Source organism: Felis catus, chromosome F1 (genome assembly GCF_018350175.1).
Source record: "Felis catus isolate Fca126 chromosome F1, F.catus_Fca126_mat1.0, whole genome shotgun sequence".
Lineage (NCBI taxonomy): Eukaryota > Metazoa > Chordata > Mammalia > Carnivora > Felidae > Felis > Felis catus.
Window position 1 is genome coordinate 65,544,834 of NC_058384.1, and position 21,988 is coordinate 65,566,821.

The 21,988-nt window shown below is 46.5% G+C and overlaps 1 protein-coding gene across 2 annotated transcripts in view; it reads left to right on the top strand.

The window, feature by feature from the left end:
- The first annotated feature begins 504 nt into the window (after positions 1-504).
- SPTA1 (spectrin alpha, erythrocytic 1) overlaps positions 505-21,988 on the top strand; it is a 66,114-nt gene continuing 44,630 nt past the window's right edge. Inside the window, exons 1-16 of one of the 2 annotated variants that reach the window (XM_019822345.3) lie at positions 505-815; positions 1,802-2,041; positions 3,823-3,948; positions 5,865-6,005; positions 6,725-6,871; positions 8,905-9,038; positions 9,592-9,736; positions 11,881-12,035; positions 13,001-13,136; positions 13,237-13,338; positions 14,790-14,927; positions 15,521-15,631; positions 17,128-17,205; positions 17,353-17,508; positions 18,876-19,080; positions 20,765-20,946. In XM_019822345.3, the coding sequence (XP_019677904.3) occupies positions 1,805-2,041; positions 3,823-3,948; positions 5,865-6,005; positions 6,725-6,871; positions 8,905-9,038; positions 9,592-9,736; positions 11,881-12,035; positions 13,001-13,136; positions 13,237-13,338; positions 14,790-14,927; positions 15,521-15,631; positions 17,128-17,205; positions 17,353-17,508; positions 18,876-19,080; positions 20,765-20,946 (2,193 nt within the window). In that variant the 5' untranslated portion in view covers positions 505-815; positions 1,802-1,804. The remainder of the gene's footprint in view (positions 816-1,801; positions 2,042-3,822; positions 3,949-5,864; positions 6,006-6,724; positions 6,872-8,904; positions 9,039-9,591; positions 9,737-11,880; positions 12,036-13,000; positions 13,137-13,236; positions 13,339-14,789; positions 14,928-15,520; positions 15,632-17,127; positions 17,206-17,352; positions 17,509-18,875; positions 19,081-20,764; positions 20,947-21,988) is intronic. The other variant, XM_019822344.3, reaches the window with a different exon arrangement.

Below are 21,988 nucleotides of genomic sequence, written 5' to 3' on the forward strand. Positions count from 1 at the left end.
TAAACACACACATGTCTTCCTTTCTCCATCCCTTCCATTTAAATGGTTAAGGGAACGGCTGAATGAGATTTTTAAAAACCCAGCCTGGAAGACCAGGAATACAATTTTCTTCCTATTTTCACAAAGGCTCTACGGCAAGAATTAGCATATCTTACTGATTTCAGGACTGTGAAAAATCTGCTTCTGTGTTTTCATGAAGTGGTTGAGTTGTATTTCCCAGAGATGGGTTGGAACAAGCACCTATGTGTGCCCCCAAGTTCTTGTAATTCTGCAGAGTCCAGAGAGCGGATGACCCAGAATTCCTTCATGATTTGCCATTCGCAGACAGAGCATCTAAGACGAGTCAAAGAAACAACACAGAATTATAACACGGCTTCTTTATCTTACGTCTATCTGTAATGGCTTTTGCTTTCTAACTTTTCATTTAAAGAAAAAACCCTCCTTTTATTTCCTATGAAATAGGAAATAGTTCCTCCTGAGAAACGTTTAGAGCTACATACAGTCTCTGAACCGCTGAGTCACCCAGCGACTGCCCAAGTTAACAGCTGCCTCTGCTGAACGTGTCTCCTGCCTTCTGAAGATAACAGAGACTCTAGCTGGTGGGAGTCTGGGCCCAGGGCTTTTCTTTTCTTTCTTTTTTTTTCTTTTTGACTCTTCCACATGCGTACCATTGCTTTCATTTTTATCGGAAGAAGACTAAACAAGTCCATGTGAATTCTCTCTCTCTTTCTCTCTATTCCTCTCTCTTCCGGAAACATTTTGTCTTGCCAGGTTCTTGACCTTTACGCAAAGTGAAACGCTTTCCAAAGGAAACCGTGAGTATGGAATTCTTTATGGCACAGTTTGTCATTGATATAATGAGGAAAGCAGTCCCGTTTGACCTTTCTGTACCGTCTTGGACAGAATCTGTAAGCATTGTTTCTTGGCTTTTAAGAAGTAGAGAAGATTGATTTTGACTCTCTTCTTGTGAGTATCCCGTCTTAAACCACGACCTTAAGCTTGTGGCTTTATAGCATGAAAATCTAGCGATGACCCATTTACACGGGTCCGTATACAGAGCAAGTAGAGAACTTGGAGGAAAAGAGTACACAAGAAAGATCTGGGTCTGTAGAGAATGAGTTGATTCTGTAGCCCAAGTAGTAAAAGCGATATACAGAGTAGCAATTATATTTCAGAGGAAGATTAAAATTTGAACTTGATATTCAGTGTCCTGGCAGAGGTAAGCTAGGGGAAACTGTGCCCACATCCAGATGAATGAAGGTAATCCTATGGAGATTTTTCAAGTTATTGCCCTAAACAGGTTGGTCCCACTTATGGTGTTTAACAGTATAATCTTTTATGTTGCGGAAGCCAATTACTGAGATGCTAATAATTTGAAATGTATGATAATTGGATGAAAGGTGTGCTGAACTTTTTGTTTGTAGTGTTTGTAAATATAAAGCAAGTAAAAAAGTGGAGAAGATTAATTTTGATTTAATTTGTATACAGAATGTATATATGATATATCCTAATTAATTTATATATATATTTCTATTTATATATATCTTAATTTATAGAATGTAATAGATGTTGGCACACATTTATGTGAAAAGTTGGGAGAATGTCCTGAGTGCTAAAGAATTATTAGCCAAAAGGGTAGCTAGATAAGGTTGAAATTATGTAGATACACTGGACCCCTAATAACAACAGGCTTCAAGACATCTGAATCTAAGTCCCACATGACTTGGTAAAGGCCTTGGTACATACAAAAGGGACATCACAGAGATTTGAGCACCAGTAAGAGAAGATTTTTAACTTTCAGGCTATGGAGACTAGTGGCCCAAAGGTGCTGGAAACTGCGGAGGCGATCCAGGAGAGACGGCGGGAGGTGCTGACTCGGTACCAGAGGTTCAAGGAGCTGGTTGCGGAGAGGGGTCAGAAGCTCGAAGAATCCTATCATTACCAGGTTTTCAGACGGGATGCAGATGACCTAGAGAAGTGGGTCTTAGAGAAACTCAAGATTGCAGATGATAAGAGCTACGAAGATCTAACTAACATACAGGTACTCAGTTGTTTGACTTCCCCAGAGCAGACCCTGAGATCTCCAGGGAGGGTAACATTCTTGTAATGTAAGTGCCTAGTTAGTTAACTGTCAGGAGATAATGTCACAGAAAGATCAGACTACCCATTAGGGACCATAATTCTGTTTCTAAATGGCCCGTGTCTTTCACTTCTCAAGCCTCAGTGCCTTATTTACAAGCGAAACTCGCTCTGTGAATGTATTCTTTTTTTTTAAGTTCATTTATTTATTTTTGAGAGAGAGACAGAGAGAGAGAGAATGGGAGGGTCACAGACAGAGGGAGAGAGAGAGAATCCCAAGCGGGCTCTGCCCTGTCAGCTCAGAGCCCAATGTAGGGCTCGAACTCACAAACCATGAGATCATGACCTGAGCTGAAACCAGGAGTTGGGCACTTAACTGATGAGCCACCCAGGCGCCCCTCTATGAATGTATTCTGAATCTGAAATTAAGCCATGAGCGAAACAGTGACTGAGAGTTCAAAGAATTTATGACACACTCTGTGATTTTAATATTTTGAGGTGAAGAAACGTCAGTGCCTCAGAATCAGTTGTCCTCCACCCTGCTCAGAAGGATAGGAGTAGAGTGGAATTTTCTGGGTTTCTCCCAAGGGAATATCCATGCCCTTCATAAGTCCACATGACAGGTGTCAGGAGGAGAGCTTTGGTGGAAGCTCCTCTCCTCCTTGTCCTACAGCATGCGACAGAGTCACGACCAGGAGAAAAGGTAACCTGCCTAAAAAGGGTACTTGAGGGGCGCCTGGGTGGCGCAGTCGGTTAAGCGTCCGACTTCAGCCAGGTCACGATCTCGCGGTCCGTGAGTTCGAGCCCCGCGTCAGGCTCTGGGCTGATGGCTCAGAGCCTGGAGCCTGTTTCCGATTCTGTGTCTCCCTCTCTCTCTGCCCCTCCCCCGTTCATGCTCTGTCTCTCTCTGTCCCAAAAATAAAAATAAACGTTGAAAAAAAAAAAGGGTACTTGATGTTGGAGAGGAAGCACTGGGTCAAGAACAAAGTGATATGGATTAAGTGCATCCATTTATACAGGCCAATAACAGCATAATCTGAGAAGCAAAAACATCTCAATCACAAAAAAGCCATTATTGTAATAATCACTTTCCTCATTGCGTTCAACTTTCCATAGCACTTACTTCCTCTTTTCTGAAGAGGAACAAATGTGGGGCATCTTCTCATTCCCACCAATGGCGATGGAGGGTATTTACTGGAAACTCCCCAAAGGCGATGGGAACAGGACAAAACATTTCTCTGTGGCCCTTGACTTTGAGCCTGGGGGGGCCAGGAGTGACCATTTCTTGTAGGATGTGACTCCTCCAGCCCTGAGCACGGGTCACCACTTAATCTAGGTTGTGAAGCAAGTAGTTCCGCCCGAAAGTAAAAAAAGGAAGAATATTTTTAGGACCCAGGGACGCTAGGCTTCATTAGCCATGTCCTCTGACTTCTTTTTTTTTTTTAAGTATACCCATACTTTATTTGTTTTATTTTTACTTTTAAAGTTTTAATTCACTTTTTATTTTTTACAAGTTTTTATTTTATTTTATTTATTTTTTTAAATATGAAATTTACCATCAAATTGGTTTCCAGACAACACCCAGTGCTCATCCCCACAGGTGCCCTCCTCCATGCCCCTCACCCACTTTCCCCTTCCCCCACCCCCCCCATCAACCTTCAGTTTATTCTCAGGTTTCAAGAGTCTCTTACGGTTTGCCTCCTTCTGTCTCTGTAACCTTGTCCTCTGATTTCTAAACTTCAGGGCAAGTATCGGAAGCATGAATCCTTGGAAGCGGAAATACAAGCAAAGTCCAGGGTCATTCCTGAACTGGAAGAGATCAGGGAAACCCGGTTTGCCGAGGGGCATTTTGCCCATGAGGACACCAAGGTAACTATACGACACGACTCTGGAAGAGATGAGTCCAACTTTTTATTACGTTATCAGAGTTTTCATTGATTATGCCAGGTATGCAGCTAGATGCAGCTGGCTTGGAACCGGGGTTCCTGCCTCTGATCTTCTACTGGGGTGGGGCAGGAAAAATGACCGGACGTCCTCCTGTTCCTGGGGTGGGAAAAGAGCTATGACACGAAAGCTATCCTGGGGTAGCATCACACTCCCCCTTGACCACCGCAGGATAACTTCGCTGAAGATCAAGTCCTTTTCAACCCAGTTCCACGTGTCCCAGATGACATGGCCTTCCCAAAGGTCATTTTATTTTTTTTTCTAATTTTTTTTTAAATTTTTCTTTTTTACAGAGACAGGGTGTGAGTGGGGGAGGGACAAAGGGACAGAGAGAGCATCCCAAGCAGGCTCCATGCTCATTGTGGAGCCCCACGCGGGGCTGGATCCCATGACCCTGGGATCGTGACCTGAGCCAAAATCAAGAGTCAGACGTTCAACCAACTGAGCCACCCGGGGGCCCCTCCCAGATGTCATTTCTGATTATTTCTTCTGACCTCAGGGTCCATGTTCCTTAGACTCTTCAAACAAGGGATGCTCTGCCATTTGAATCTTCTCTGAAATGCCTGTCTGTCTGTGATGCCTCCTTCTCTTCACAGCCCACGTGCTGTGACTACTATCGTAGTTCTGTACATCTGCTCCCCAAATCCCGTCTTCAGAAAGTCCTCCCTGAACACTGAGGACTGAAGAACATCACCCCTTTGGAATCCATTACTAACAGATCAACTCTTTTCTGACTTCATTCACACACTCTTCCAACATGCTTGTGTTGATAAAGTCACTTCAGGATCTCTTCTGCATGAGTGAGATCTTTCTTTCTTTCTTTCTTTCTTTCTTTCTTTCTTTCTTTCACTGAGTTTTTTTGTTTTGTTTTGGAAGCGTCAGCCCAGATTTACGTTACATATTTAAAAATTGGGTCTAGTCTTTCCACATTTGGCATACAAATTCTGGTCCATTTTACTGTCAACAAAATATGGTCAGAGAACACAGACTTTAACCAGAAGAGAACCTTATTGGAAAGAAGAGTCTGTAACGAGAAAAATCTCAAAACGTACCTATTGGTGTACAATTGAAATCGTTTTTGTGTCATTCCCAGCTTTGTGTGCCACAGATCCCCTACATCAATTACAATATCTGAGCCACGTTCGAAACCTTTTCACAACTATCGGAGTTACTGTGCTCCATCAGACTGCACCGCTATAGGATTCGGAGAGAAGTGTGGTCTGGGTGCTACCTTATGCCATGGACCAGTTGGAAAATATAAGATTCTTGCGGCCATAACACAGACGATACCTTCAGTTTTCAAGTTATGTAATACATGATCTTCTAAGCTAACCTGGCGTCAAAGCCTTCGACTGCATAGTCCAAAAATTCTCTCATGGTTTTGGTGCCATGAATCTCCACTACAAGTTAGCAAAACTGTAACTCTCACTCCTTCTGGCAAACAGTTCGTGCTAAGTTTCTTCTACGACTTGGCCAGTACTTAGAACGCCCTCTGCCTATCATGGACCTTTCCAAATCCTATCTGTTCCTCAAGGTTCAGTTCACATGAGCACTCTTCCATGAATCTTTGTGGCCTCCTGTCATGTGGTCGGCAATCGTTTCATCCTGTAAAACCTCAAAGCACGTTTACATTTTTTTCTCTCGTGGCAGATCACATCCGGCCTGGTTTAGCAGCTACTCCCGTGCATGTCGATTTCCTCCTGTAAATGTTTGTGGAGCCGTTAATGCACGGGCGGAAGACATTTTTATCCAGCCCCCCTGCCCCCCGGTGGAGCGTGCACCTGCCCCAGCTGCCCTAGGCAGGTGCGGTGTCTGAGCGGTTTTTGCCTCTCTTCCCAAAGGCCCATCTGGAACAGCTGCGCACGCTGTGGGACCTCCTTCTGGAGCTGACCCGGGAGAGGGGCGCCCTGTTGCTGCGGGCCCTGCGTCTACAGCAGTACCTGCAGGAGTGCGCGGACACCTTGGAGTGGATCGGAGACAAGGTGGGGACCGCGCAGGACACAGAGGACTTCCCGTTCGTGTCCCAGGCACCCCGCGGCCGTTGAACGCAGGCTATTCGTAAACCAGTCTGGGTGCCTGTTCCTGGACCCTGTTCCCGGAAAGTAGGAATTTTGGCAGAGATGTGGGGGAGACCACTGACATTACAATGTGGGGGGAAAGTGCTCCCGGCCTGTCCCCGGCTACTTTCCGTGCCCCTCGGCTTCTTCTCCTGAATTTTTGCTCTGACTCTGGGTCCAGGCTGGCGGTGTTGCCTGCTCCTTCCCTAAGGGCTGCCTCTCAGTACCTGTAACTATTTTTCTAGACACTGAAAGAATGATCCCGTAGTCAGGGCTGAAGATGACAAGTAAGCAAGTAAGTGCATAGCGCAGCCCTTTTGCGGATACTCAGTGTGTTGACCTGAGTAGAACCAGGATGAATTTATTTCTCATGTTCCAAAGTACAAAGGGTGCTTCCGGGAGCCTTGGCCAACCATGTCCCTGGTCTTTCTGGAAGATTACCTCAGAGAGTGCCATGCCCTGGGCCAGAGTGCTCCCTCCAGACACCCGCTCCTGCTTCTGGCTCTTTCCTCAAGGTCTCTCCCAGGCCCCACCAGCCCCTCCTTCCGAGATTTCCGGGGAGTGTGGGCAACGGTTGGGGGCATTTGAACTGCAGGAATTCTGAAACGTTTGCCGGTGACTCAACAGACTTTCCTGGTCCACAGGAGGCTATAGTGACGTCAGCAGAGCTGGGTGAGGACTGGGAACGCACAGAGGTCCTGCATAAGAAGTTTGAGGAGTTCCAGGCGGACCTGGAAACTCAGAAAAGAAAATTGGATGGAATGAACCAGTATGCCAACCAGTGTGCCGAGGTGAGATGGGGAGCAGAGGGTCAATGCAGGGAAGGGCTCCTGATAGCCAAAGCCTTCTGCCATCAGCAGGTGGGACGTGAGGGACCCGGGCATCGGGAGAAAACAAGGCTGCGTGTCCTTGTCGTAACAGGTCCGGGGCAACTTCCTCTCCTGTCCGGGTCCATCCCTTGCCAGTCTGTGCAAATAGAGGCGTGACTGGGAGGGAGAGCGTATGTGTTCACACCTGTGGGTGTGCCTGTGCACATGCGCGGAGGAATGAGACCCGCAACCGGGTAACTCCTGTGCGGAACACCAATCGGTCAACCACTCAGTTTTATGCAGCACCCTTTTCGTGGAGAAGAACCCGAATAAAGCAGCAAAGAATGTGAAATAATGGTGGGCTATTGTAATACGGACGATGTCATTATACATGATGTTTGTGAGTGGGGGAAGGAGAAGGGAGGCAGATTTACCTTCCTTTACTTAAGAAAATGTTTAAATAAGCTTTCAATATCTGAGCAGGCAAACAATTCGGTGTGGGGCTACATAACTGTAGGATGTGCCAAGAAAACCGGGAAGCCAGCCTGGTTTTATTTGTATATAAAGGAAATTTTATGTGGATATAAAGGAATTCGAAACTCCAAGCGTTGGCTATTGTGCTTTTCCGTGTGGTCTCATCCGCACTGCATCTCCAGAACCGCAACGATCTTTCTGTACTAACAGAACCGAGATTTCAGGACGAATGGGTGGGTACCTGAGGGGGGAAAGTAACTGACTCTCAGTTTTTTTCCAGGCCACGTTTCCAACAGTCTCTAAATTTTCTCTCTCCGCCACCTTTGTCTTGTTGTGGAAGTTGTCTAGTTATTCGGTGCTATCTCACAAACCGTCACAAAACTGAAAACAACAAACGTGTTACTTCTTCCGGATTCAGTGGTTCAGCTGTTCCGCTAGACAATGCTCCTGGTCCCACCTGGGTTTCTTAAGTGGCTGCAGTTTATTTGGTGGCTCAGTCGGGGCGGAGGGTCTAAAACGGCCTTGCCCCCACGTCTGCGGCCTTGGCGAGGATAACGAGGGGTTTCTCCACACGGTCTTTCATGTTTGTTTATGTGTCAGCGTTCCAAAGGTTAGAACAGAAGCTGAAAGTACAGGAACTCGTATCGTTTCTGGCACATTCTATGGTAAGCGAGTCATAGGCCAACCCAGATCCAAAGCGTGAGGAAACGGACTTCACGTCTCGAAAGGAAGGCTTCCTGGTAAAATAGCATGGCCATTTATCTAACCTACCACGGGAAGGATCAACACGGTTTAGAGCGCGTCCTCTGCTCTTTTGGACCGGGACCCACACAGCGCCAAACAGAAAGGACCGTCTATCCAGGAAGGAGAGTCTCGAAAATCCCGTCTGGAGCAGCTTCAGAATTGGGAATGGAAATGTGAAGAGACAGGGACAGGAGGAGCAGAAAGACAGACACGTGGGAACTACTCAAAAGTGCCAAGTGTCAACATAGGCTGATGCTGTTAACTTAACCTAGTATTCATTAATCTCAGTGCTTTAGATGCTTTGCAGCAATCCATGAAGTTTTTCTCCAAAATTAAATGTGGATACATGTGTGTATAATTCTGTATAATCTCTCAGTAGATTCTCGAAGGCGTCAGGACCCCAGAGGAGTTAAGAACCCCAGTAGCAGAGTTTTGGAAAATAGAGTCATATTTCACAGACAGGGCTTTTTCTTCCTTGGTTTTCAGGATTTTCAGGGGATTAGCAGGCACCAACAAGGTGGAATTCTGAAAATAACACCATGGCTGGGCAATGTGTGTTAATAAGGTGCCCCAGGGCTGCGAGTGAAAGAGACCGTATCTGGCTGCTTGGCCTCTAGATTTTGGTAATGTGGATCAGGTTAAAGCTAGGGCGCAGGGCTAAGGTGAAGATTGGGATCTGGCCAAAAGGTCGTTCTCCATGCCTGGCAAAGTACGAACTAGCGTGAAATGAGAAATGTCAAATGATTTTTGGAATAATCTCAGCTTTGCCTCACTCCCGCACTGGTCCCCTCCCACAGGAGAAACATCCCGACCTGCCCTTGATTAAGCTAAAGCAGGATGAGGTGAACACCGCCTGGAAGCGTCTCCTCAGCCTGGCTGGGCAGCGACAGGAGACACTGGCCAATGCTGCAGACCTCCAGCGATTCAAAAGGTACGAATCTGGCCCGCACATTATGGGAAAGTCTACGACAGCGCCACACTAATTGTGCCGGCCTCTGTCTGCTGCTGTGGCAATTACCGGCCAATCCCTCAAACCAAAGGAAATCATGTGCTTGCGTTTAAGGCAGCAAGGGAGAGCGTAGTTAAGACAGCTGTGACCCACCCCGTGGCCAAGCATGTGATGACTGGAGCCTAAAGCTATAAAAGCGCAGGTAAATTAGCGATAGAAAGGCTGCAGAGGCAAGGAAAGCATATTACGAACTGGATGGGAATGGAAGGTTGAGTTGGGAAGAAGAAAGACTCATGAAGAGCTGACCCAGATATGGGAAGCATATGCAGAGGCCCAATGACCAGGGAGATGCCCAGGCCCCTACATGTCAATGGAAGCCATTAAAAGCAAGAAATCTTCGCATTACTCTTCGATAGTGAGTAGGAATTCCAGGTAATTGCTGGCCGAGTGGACCAGCGCGGTCTTTGCCGTGTGTGTTGTTTGCCCTGTAATTCCTGACATCTTCTTTGTTGGAGCTCATGTGGCTGTCTGGCAGGGATGTGACGGAGGCCATCCAGTGGATCAAAGAGAAGGAGCCTCAACTCACCTCTGAGGACTATGGCAAAGATCTCATTAGCTCTGAGGCGCTGTTCCACAGTCACAAAGGTCTTGAGAGGAACCTTGCAGTCATGCAGGACAAGGTAAGCCACTGCTGGAAGAACGGCCAGCCTCCTGGGCTAGAAGAGGTATTTGCTGGCCATCTTGCCTCCAGAGGACACAGCAAGTTCATTATTTCAATGAGGGAGAAATTCCTCGGCCCTGAATATTCTTCTTGTTCTAGTTCGTGACTTATACATGGCCATTGGATATCCTTTAGTTTTCTTTAAAGATACACAATTTTTACATAGTCTTGTGTTTTTTTTCAATGAATTTTGTGATTTAAAAACAAAAAAAAAGCTACCTCCCAGAATAGCCTCCTAATCTCACTCTGTACCTGCAGCCAGGGAATCTTTTCTTTGGTCAAAACGCACTCGTCATTTCTAGCTCAAGCTTGCTTGGTTTTTTTCCTGCACTCGGTAGATAAGGGAAGACATTTCTTCTTGCTCTTCTATAAGAAACTCAGAGACACCTAGGGCACGTTACTAGGTCCACCTTTGGGTTTTCTTCTCCTTTTTTAAAAATTTTATTTATTTAAATTCAAGTTAGTTACAGTATACAGTATAGTCTTGGTTTTAGGAGTAGAATCCACTGATTCATCACTTACATAGAACACCCGGTGCTCTTCCCAACAGGTGCCTTCCTCAATGTTCATCCCCCATTTAGCCCATCCCCCCACCCACCTCCCCTCCAGCAACCCTCAGGTTGTTCTCTGTATCGAAGGGTCTCTTATGGTTTGCCTCCCTCCCTGTTTTTCTTATTTTTCCTTCTTTTCCTCCACGTTCATCTGTTTTGTTTCTTAACTTCCATATGTGAGTGAAATCATATGATATTTGTCTTTCTCTGGCGGACTTGTTTTGTTTAGCACAGTATACTAGCCCCATCCACATTGCAAATGGCCAGCTTTCCTTCTTTTTGATTGCCGAGTAATACTCCATTGTTTATATAGACCACATCTTCTTTATCCATTCGTCAGTCGATGTTTGGGAGCTTTCCATACTTCGGCTATTGTCAATAGCACTGCTGTAAACCTTGGGATGCATGTACCCCTTCAAATCGGCACCCTTGTATCCTTTGGATAAGTACCTAGTAGTGCAATTTCTGGGTTGCAAGGTAGTTCTACTCTTAACTTTTTGAGGAACCTCCATACCGTTTTCCAGAGTGGCTCCACCAGGTCGCATTCTCACCAACAGTGCAAAAGTGTTCCTCTTTCTCCACATCCTCTCCAACATCTATTGTTTCCCGCATTGTTAATGTTAGTCATTCTGACAGGTGGGAGGTGGTATCTCATTGGGGTTTTGATTTGTGTCTCCCTGATGATGAGTGATGTGGAGCATTTTTTCGTGTGTCGGTTGGCCATCTGGATGTCTTCTTTGGAGAAGTGTCCATTCATGTCTTCCTCCCCTTTCTTCACTGGATTCTTTGTTTTTTGATAAGTTCTTTATAAATTTTGGGTACTAACCCTTTACCTGAAAGCTGGAAGATGCGGGTCCCTATCCCTAGAGGAATAGACATAGACTTAGTACAAGCCCCTACTCCAGACTGACTTCCATCTTTGCTTCTTCCCCCTCACAACATCACCCATAAGTTCAACCAACTCCATGGAGTATGCACAGCAGTCAGCCCACTGAAGGGCCCCGTGTGCTGTGCCCTGACCGTAGCTCTGTCCCTGGAGCAGTTTTGTATTTTGTCTTACTTTTTTCTCCCGATAACAAAATCTCAAATCCTAGACGACATCTGATGATAGTTGAATATAATGATTCCCACAACAATATTTATGGAAACAGTGTAGAGGGTGGTGAGTGACAGCCTGAGGTCTAAACCTTGCTCCTGGTACTTAGTCACTAAATGCCTTGCACTAATAAATACCATCCCAGCTTTCGCATAAAAGGGGAATAAGAATAGTTTCTACCTCTGAGTACTATTTTCAAAAGACTGGAAAACAAGCAAACACGTGTGAAATGCTAAGCACCATAAGAAACAAACACGGTCAGTAAATTATTAATGCTGAAATAGCACGTCCGCATATTAACATAAAAGCCTCAGTGTACGTGTATTAAGTTATTAGTATTCATAGGGCTGCTTTCTCGGATCTCTCCCGTCAGACTCTGTCAGGGAGAATCAGAATGCTTGGATTTCCCACCGCGTTTCTTTCTCATCCCCTTTCTCTCTTTCTCTTTACCCAAAGGTAAAGGAGTTGAGTGCCAAAGCAGACAGGCTGATGCTTTCCCACCCTTCAGATGCATCTCAGATCCAACAAATGAAGGAGGAGCTGGTCTCCAACTGGGAGCACATCCGTGCCTTGGCGGCCAGCAGATATGAGAAGCTGCAGGCTTCTTATTGGTGGGAACCCCCTCCTCCCTCTTGCTCTCTCTCTATAGGGTCCGGGTATAACGTCAAAAGCAGAAATTAAGAGTGAAAGCGAAGACATGAGGAGGGACCCAGCCCTCCCGCCTCCTCAATGGTCGAGGCAAAAAGAAGCTTCATTTGTTAAGAGGAGCCTTCTGCAGGTTGATGTGACGGTCAGAATGGCACCTCCACTCACTGCACCCCGTCCGTCTTCTTCCACTTGCACAGTTGTAGGATGCTAGGAAGCTGCCCGGGGACCCGGAAAAGCAGCTAAAGAAACACCAAAATCCTGGCCCCAGTTTAGGCACCGAAATAAACTTCCAGGCTGAAGGGCGTAAAAATAAATCTGGAATTATTTCCTGAATGCCGTGTGGGCTGGCTTGCCAAAAAGCCGGGTACCATTTCAGTAGTTAATATTTATGATTAATCATTAAAACCCCAGAAGACAGTGTTTATCCTACTTTTACGATCCCAAAGTAACTGGTGAGCATTTAAATGTTTGACTAAGTAACCCTTTTCGTGGTTTTGTTTTTGTGAATAGGGTCAAGGGTGAGCTAAGGTGCATGAGGGCTCCTAACCCCAGCTCTGGTCCCCTTTCCTACCAGCTGCTTCCTGTTATTTACGTGTCAGGGCTTATACTTTGGCCTCGTTGGCCAAAGTGCTTTACTCCAGTTCAAGTGCTTCCGGGGTAGGTGTGACCTTGTGATGTTGGAGAAGCAGGGCCCCTGCGCCTCATCACATGACGACGCACCGGTCCGGGGAGTCTGCAGCCTGGAGTGAGGGACAGCCCACACCATTAAAGGAACAGGCAGTGCATCAGGGCAGTGGGAGGGGGGCGGAGATAAGGGTGAGGAGCATGTTGGACATCTCAGCTCAACCCAACCCTAACTCCAGGCTCCCAAGTCCGCTCACACCTACCTGGTTTCTCCTTCCAGCCCTTTACCTTAACTTCCCTGCAGGTATCAGCGCTTCTTATCTGACTACGAGGAGCTCTCAGGGTGGATGAAAGAGAAGTCTGCTCTGATCAATGCTGATGAGCTGCCCACAGATGTGGCTGGTGGGGAGGCCCTGCTGGACAGGCATGGGCAGCACAAGGTAGAGAAGAAGAGCCTCCCCAGGAGGAGGAAGGGGGAGGCGCCAAGCCCCCCAGAAGGTTTCTTGCTGAATTTTAAGACATTCCGTCTTGTGACCCTAGCACGAGATTGACTCTTATGATGACCGATTCCAATCTGCTGAGGAGACTGGTCGGGAACTGCTGGACGTCGGTCATGAAGCCTCTGATGAAGTTCTGGAAAAGGTAATCCAGTTTAACAGTGTGCGAAATTATGATACACATTTAGCCCCACTGAATCTCATGATAATATGGTAATCTCCGAACAGGACGAGGGTAGAAGTCGTATCAACCTCTCAATATTGAGATGCTCCCTTCACATATTGCTTTAGCTGAAATGAGTCATCCGAAATTCTCAGGACGTGAGGCGTGCTTCCTCACCTCTGAGCCTTTATTTCCTGAACCTACCAAGTTTCATCGACCCGCCTTCTACCTAATTCAAAACCTCCATACCATCTTGCCTTGTCATACTTGTGCTGTTTTATCGCTTTTCCATACTCGCCTCTAGACTGTAAATTCTTTGAGGACACTACCTATGCATCTTTGGATTCCCTAAGGTGCCTGGCCCACAGCTGGCTTTCTTCTCCCCTCTCGACAACCTCAAATCGCACTGATTTTTCTATACCTGTGTTTCTCAAATCTACATCAAATAACAGGAAAGCTTTACACAGTCTGAATCCCACCCGCTGAATAATCAGGTTTGCCATGATCGTCTCCTCCTGAATCGCAAGGACTCACCTCATCCCCCTGACCCCTGAGAGATTTTGCTTCAGACGCAGAGTCCCCGAAACTCCTTGGGATGATAAATAAAATAAGATTTGCAGCCTCTTTGCCTTTCATCCGATTCCAATCACAGCCTCCAGTGCTGGGGGTGGGTGAGGTTGAGATGGCCATAGTCTGAATTCACCCCGAGCTCTCTGGGAAAAATAAAAAATAGGGATTTTTGTTTTTTTAACAATTTTCTGCCAAAGGAAACCGAGATCCCTGCAAATGCACCTGTTATCCTGGGAGCCTGAGAAATCTGTGCTGCCTTTTTGCTGGACTTAGCACGGCAGCATTGCCAATAGACTGGGATTCCTTGGGCAGACGTGTGAGCAGGAGAAAAAGGCTCGCATGGGTTTGAGAATGTTACCTTTCTCTTTCCTTGGGGGTTCTTATTGGCTTTCAGAAGGGAATGCAAACTTCTCAGAACGATCATTTACGTGCTGTATAAACGTCACCTTCCTCCAGCATCCACCTTTTTTAGACACTGCACTTGGCTCTGGGGCACTTGTATTATCTAACAATCACTTGGAGTGATGATGCTGTCATGGTGTGCCCTCCTATGATCCTGGTCCCCATCCCCGTGCCCTCCTATGATCCCGATCCCCATCCCCACCCTTTAAATCCCTGTTCGGTGCAACACCTGCCACACTCTACTCCCCACTTCTTCCCATCGGAATTCATCTCTTCTCCTTCATTTCTACGTATTAAGCATATCGTTGTGCCTCTGTTGTGGCCTTTACCCTCATCTCCCTGCCACGTTGTTCACCTAGACATTGACGTCTTCAGAGAAAAGCCTGCTTCTTGTTCATTTGTGTGTCCTTCCGAAAGCCTGGCATTGACTGGGCGCTCACGTTGTCTCCTCCTTTCCAAAGATGACCATACTCACCAACGACTGGGCTGCCCTGCGAGGGCTGTGGGACCAGCGGAAGCATCAATACGAGCAGTGCTTGTACTTGCACCTCTTCTATCGTGACAGTGAGCAGGTGGACAGCTGGATGAGCAGACAGGAGGTAACGGGAGGGGACCCTTTACCACGGGACTGCCATCGGTCCCCTCACAGCTGCTGCTGAGGGCTGGGGCTTCTCCTAGGACCTGGAGGGTGATCCGTGGGGAGAAGAAGAGAGCAGCCCTTTCCATGAGGCTCTTAGAATTCCCTCATGAACAGAAGCCTAGAAAAATACCTAAATACACAGCAGAGAGGCTTTAACCGCAAGCCAACAGGAGGCCAAATGTGTATCAAATTGCTAAGGGATCAGGGATAGAAAGTTGTGATGAGTCAGGGTTAAGCAGAGATGTCCTGAAGGAAGTGAGGGGTCCTCTTGAGGCAGCGCTGGGGGCTCAGAATGGTGCCTGGATTGGCCGGGTGGATTCTACATGGACAGACCCAGAGACAGAGGTAGTAAAGGTGTGTGGGAGGATTAGGAAGGCATCCGAAGTTCCTGCTGTTTGAGGTTGGTCCCCACACACCATCCCACCATGTGCTAATCCCACCTTGCTCTCCCACCACCTCCCTTCCATCCTTAGTCCCTGTGTCAGAGGTGTTCCAAAAGCAATGATTCTCACCAGTGAGGAGAACGGAGTTGTGTCTCTCTGTCTCCTACAGGCCTTCCTGGAAGATGAGGACCTGGGGAACTCCCTGGGCAGCGTGGAAGCCCTTCTGCAGAAGCATGATGACTTTGAGGAGGCCTTCAATGCCCAGGAGGAGAAGATCACAGTAAGAAGCGCCCCCGGTGTGGGCGCCGCATCCATGTCTGTTTGCGTCATCAGACAACTCCTGTCCTCAGAGAGGACCACGTGTCCCTGCCAGGCATAACGTGAGGATTACTTTTAAAAGAGGAAACATCCAGAAAAGTATTCATACCCATCTTGCCGTCGCATTTCTTGTTCCACAAAGCGTTATTTCAAAAGTTTTTAAAGATTTTGGCCATTCGCATTTTCCGATGAATTGCAGGACTGCCTTATTTTTTCTACAGTGTGAATGGTTATTATTGGATCCACATCTGGTAGAGAACCATTACTTAGAAGTTTGAAAGGTATTTTACTTAGAATGTATTATTTATTTAGCTTTATCTTCTCCAGGAATGTCTCCATTTAGTTTTCTCTGGTATAATCTAGATGCCTAAGTAACATCTATGCATTCCTGTATATCCTCAGCTTTGTGTCTCCCATCTAATGCAACCACGGTCTTCCTGTGAAGCCTACGTTACAATGTCCCAGAAACTGGTCAACATATAAGCAGGGCTCAGACAAGTGCAGAAAGATTTTATTGTCTTTCTATGTCTTTGGCTGTCTCCTAGGCTGGTGCTGGCTTTTAACTCACACACGTCTGCATATAGGACCACAACCAACAGCAACAACCCTGACCATAAAATTCCAAGCCCTGTCTGTCAATCTTCAGTCAACCTGGAGATTACTATGGTCTCTTATCAATCCATGTGATCACTCTGTTGATTGTCACGGGTAAAAGCTAAAATAATTTATTCTTTTAAAAATGATATCATTTATAAATGTTTATTGATTTATTTTTGGGTGAGAGAGAGAGAATCCCAAACAGGCTCTGAGCTGCCAGCGCAGAGCCTGACGCAGGGCTTGAACCCACACACCGTGAGATCATGATTGGAGCTGAAGTTGGACACTTAACCAAGGGAGCCACTCAGCTGCCCCCATGCTTCATTTATTTTAAGATTACTTTCCTATTCCTGATCCCTTAACCCATTCTGAGCTCTAAAAATCTGAGGAGTTGATGAATGAATATGAGTAAACGTTTTGGATACTTGTTCCCATGCAGCTAGAGATACAGATGTATAACAGATAGGGGGAGAGAGGAGAAAGAGAGAGAGAGAGAGAGAGAGAGAGAGAGAGAGAGAGAGAGAGAGGGTGCTGGCTACCGGACATGACTATATCCACTGTGCATCCTCCTGAAAACTTCAGAATAGATCAACTATTCACCTTCAAGTGACACCAAAATGCATATACTATAAACTAGATTTTAAAAATAGTATGGAATAAATGGGTAATTAATTTGTCAGGTATACATTTTTGAAACGGAAGTTGTGACAGAGGTCGGAACTAGTACCCAGATCTCCGATCCCAAAACTTGTACTCTTCTCACACTTCCGGGCTTCCTGTCTACAGTTGGCCAAATGCTGGCCACTGACTCAGGGCCCCAGTAGAAAAACCACTCCAGTTTTTATCGTTTCTGTTTTTCAGACCTTAGACAACAATGCCACCAAGCTGATCGATAACGACCATTATGACTCCGAGAAGATCGCTGCTCTCCGGGATAGCGTACGTCCGAGGCCGCAGACGCACGTCTGCCTGCTTGTGCCGAGGGGCCAGGGGAGGCGCTGGGGGCATGGGCACTGAGGTGGGCAGTGAATCTCAGGTGTCCACATTTGGCTGTGCTGACCATGAGTGTGGTCATGGCTTTTGCAGCTCTTGTCCCGGCGGGATGCCCTACGTGCCCGGGCTGCCATGCGGCGCAGACTTCTGGAGGATTCGTGGCTTCTGCAGAAACTGTATGAGGACTCAGATGACCTAAAGAACTGGGTCAACAAGAAGAAAAAGTTGGCCGATGATGAAGACTACAAGGTAAGCGGGGTTTTCAGACCCTGGGCACACTCAGCAGGACTGAGTTTCGGGGGACAAAAGTCTTAGCGTGGAAAGGACAGTAGTGTTCAGCAGGTGAGCCTCCTTTACAGAGGAGCGTCATGAATCCCTCAAGACGCAATATCAAGCTGAAAGCCAAGAATCTGGCTTCTGGATTTCCCGTGCCCTGCTGCCTCTCACCTCTTCCCTGGCACAACTTCTAATGTCCTGTAACGTAACGGGGAAAGGGAGGGACTGTTTTTTATTCGGCTGCTTCTTGCCCCTTGGCCCCCTCTGCTGCTCTCCTGGGCACCTTCAGAATAGGAACACCCTGTGTCCGATCCCGGTGGATGTTCACGTTTACTGAAAGCTACTAGGAACCTAAATGTAACCTCAAGGTTTGACGTAATACAGAGTTACACAGTTTTCTATCTAGAAGGGAATGGCTCCTTATTTTTACTGATGAGAAACCAATACAATTTGAATTGGAAAGGGAATTTGGATTTAAATTGGAAAGGGAATTTGGATTTGAATTGGAAATTGCCCAAAGTTATACAGTTATTTAAAAGGCAGTTTAACAGAAGCGTTTGAAGCATGAATTCTGGAGAAGGTGAACCGGGGCTTGAATTCTCTCCCTGTTATGTCTCAGGTTATGCGACTTAGGAAAATTCTTGAGTTACCTCTGACCCATAGATTTCTCTACCTTGGGGTTGTGTAACATGCGTATTTTTCACTCATCGGTGTTATGTAATATAAACTATTACATACACGTATACATACTCATAAACTTCCACATTTACAGTCAAGGCTGGAATTAGTCTCTTAATTTCTAGGCCAATATCTATTCACAATATTTACTTTTCTTGACTTCATTCGGTCTTCAGTGTATACCTTGATCCTGAGCATCTTATCTGTACCTTTCATTTTGTGAAACTCCATAACCTGTGTTTGCATTCTTCAGAGGAGCTGTGCCTCCAGGGAACGGAGGGTAAACAGATCTTCTCCAGATGGGGCAAAGGGGTGAATGTTTCAAGTATCAGGACAGGAATGAGAAAAACTTGTCACTTTTCATGACGGTTCTCTGATTGTTTATACTTGCATGGCCTTATTCAAAATTAATCTTCAGGAGTTATCTAGGCTCTGTAGAAATACGTGTAAGAATCGATTAGCCACATGTGCTGTGTGGATAGATGGAGGGGATGGCCTGTGAGTTTGCTAACCTTCTCTGGCTCAGTACTCGGATCACAACTGTTGCCTTGTTTCCTTTCCTTAATGCCGTTGGGTTTACAGGGACAAGTGACCCCTATCCTCAAAATTCCTGCTCCCCATTCTTTAGATTAATAATTTCCTTGTCTTCGGTCCTGTCTCAGGATACTCAGAACTTGAAGAGCCGGGTTAAAAAGCAAGAAGACTTCAAAAAGGAGTTGCAAGATAATCAACGCCTGCTCAACACGCTGGAGAAAACTGGCCAGGAAATGATTGAGGCTAATCACTACGCCGCGGACAAGGTGACTGCTCGTGTGGCTGAGGTTGTCAGTCTCTGGAAGGAGCTGCTGGCAGCCATGGAGCAGAAAGGTGAGGAGCAAGGGTTTCGGTCAAAGGCTACTTCCTAAATTCTGAAACCTACCCTTTTCATCTCTGCTACCTTGAATGACCAACGGGAGAAGGAATGCCGTTTGTTGATCAAGGGGTTTTTACAATCCAACCCGAATTTATCACAGCATTAGATATGGACAGTTTTATGTTCTCTTCACGTATGTAGGTTTAAGTGAAATTACTTTTGTTTTCTTCACTTTGCTCCCACTTTTTTTTCTTTCTCCCGAATAAATATTCTGGAGCCATGAATCCAACATTGGCTACGCACCTAGAACTAGACTCCTTACCTCAAGTTTCACATATTTGGGTACTATAGATGAGACCAGATATTATGACCCGGGTTATTAACTTAGACATTAAGGCTGTCAGCACCACATGTGATGCTCCTGCTAAATTTATTCTTATGAATAGGGCTTGACGACTTGGTTTTTTTGCCTCCTTGAGAGTGTTCAGGCTCTGCTGTAAGCTCTTAAAAACAAATTGCCGCACATCTACTTGAATAATCTCTAGGCACCTTTAGCTTCCTTTCTCTAGAAAATCAGTTGTGAGCACTGGGTGTTGTATGGAAACCAATTTGACAATAAACTTCATATATTGGAAAAAAAAAGAAAAGAAGTTGTAGTGAATTGACACAAACAAAGAGGTTTTCCCATCAATAATCTCCTTGTTAGATGCAGACTCCATCTATAGACATGACTCTGCCCGAGTTATAGGAGAGATGTATCACGCTCATTCTGTTGGATAGCATTCTAATTTTGGGTTTAGGGGAAAATCTAACCTGACAGTAACAGTAAGACTTCACTGCTACTCCCCCCCATCAGGAGACACATAAATTGCCTCACAGATATAATGCAAATAATTGCTGTAAGGTCAAAGAATGAAGAGTTTAGTTGAGAACAGTGTGGATAATCAAGGCATTTTCTGGAAGAGATAATCGTGAGGCATGGCTCATGATGGGGACTAAGAAGGACTGGCAATGTTCTGAGAAAGACAATTATAAAAAAGACACCTCGAAATTTCGAATGGAGCCAATCCCGATTTTATCCTTCCCTGGAGAAACGCAGTACTTGGGTTTGGATTCCTTTGAAAAGGAGGCCTCATTAGAGAGTAACAAACGTCGTAGGAAAATACCCAGGATGGTTAAAATCTAATACAGGGGGACTGTAAGTCACCAGGGAATAAACTGATTGTGTACCTTTGTTTTGAGAATGAACGCTACCCTATTTAAAAACAAATGCCATCCGAGTTCTACAAATTCAAGGTGATTTTTTTTTTTGTATAACCACATCTGGGATGGTTATCTATATATTTTTTTCTCATCAGAACATCAACATGGGGCGCCTGGGTGGCGCAGTCGGTCAAGCGTCCGACTTCAGCCAGGTCACGATCTCGCGGTCCGCGAGTTCGAGCCCCGCGTCGGGCTCTGGGCTGATGGCTCAGAGCCTGGAGCCTGTTTCCGATTCTGTGTCTCCCTCTCTCTCTGCCCCTCCCCCGTTCATGCTCTGTCTCTCTCTGTCCCAAAAATAAATAAACGTTGAAAAAAAAATTTAAAAAAAAAAAAAAAACATCAACAAACTGTATCCCTCCTTATGTTGATGGAAGGTGTGCCATTGTGTAACGAGAAAGCGATGGCCCCTGTCTCAACCCGAACGCCTTCTTCCAGGGACGCAGTTGCATGACGCTAACCAGGAACTACAGTTCAAGAACAACGCGGAGGACCTAGAACACTGGCTGGACAAGGCAGAAGAGCAGGCTGCCTCCGAGGACTACGGGAAAGGCCTGGCAGACATCCAAAGCCTGCTCCGGAAACACGGCCTCCTGGAGTCCGCTGTGGCCACCCGCCAGGTGGGTCGCCAGCCCTTTGGCCGTGGTAGGCCGGGGCACCCCTACGTGCTCCGAGCACACTCGTGATAAGTAACTCTCGAAAGAAAAAGAGAGCGAGACACCAAAGGTAAAACTGCCCGAGTTTTAGCTGGTCAGCTGCCCCTTCCTCAGATCTTCTCTAACGTGGCCGTGGCGCTGGGTGCCCGTGGCCTCTGTCGGAACCCCGTGGCTCGTGGGGCTTTGTGGGCTCTCCTACCTTTGGCATCACACCCTCCGTGCCAGAAACTTGGGCTTCGTATTCCGGCTCGTCACTCACTAGTTAGGTCACCTCCGGTGTGTGTTTTCACCCGATTCTCACCTGTACGAGAAGGTTTGGACAACATTGCCTCCTCCTGTTCCGGCACCCCGGGATGCAAAGGTTGGAAATATCTCGAATCCCACTTCTTTTATGTTTTAGTTAAGAACACTGAAGCCCACAGCGGTGACGCGACTTCCACGAGGTCACAGAGAACGTTGCCAGCAGGGCGAGGACTATGATGCAGATACGTTAGGCTCTTAGTTTCGGGGTTATCCCCCTGACATCCCACCAGACTGTGACTTAAGCTCATCCACGGAGTGGTTAGAGTGTAGACACTGTGTGTGATGTTCCGGAGAGCCCGCTTCTAGCTGACTCACTTTCTCATCCCCCGGAATCCTAGCTTGTATTTTAAAATGACTGTTGTTCCCTAGAAAGTCCTACTGATCCGTCTTATTAAAATACACTTTTATGATGTCCGCTCTTTGGGTTAATTGGGACAGACCGAGTAATCTACAGGAAAAGAAAACTTGAAACAAACCCAGACCCTTTGGTTGCCCTCAGTGGTGGCGGGTCGGGGTGGGGGGGCGTTGATGGAGGTTGAAATGAGGTAACAAAAACAGCGACGTTCCTTTTGGAAGCCTCACATTTCATCCCCTGGGCATTGTTCCTGCTACACAACCAAGTTCAGCCTGGGAAGTTCCCGTGTTAGTTACAGCTGCAGCTCAGGTTGAGGGGAGAAAAGGAGAAGAAGGGGAGCCGAGAGAG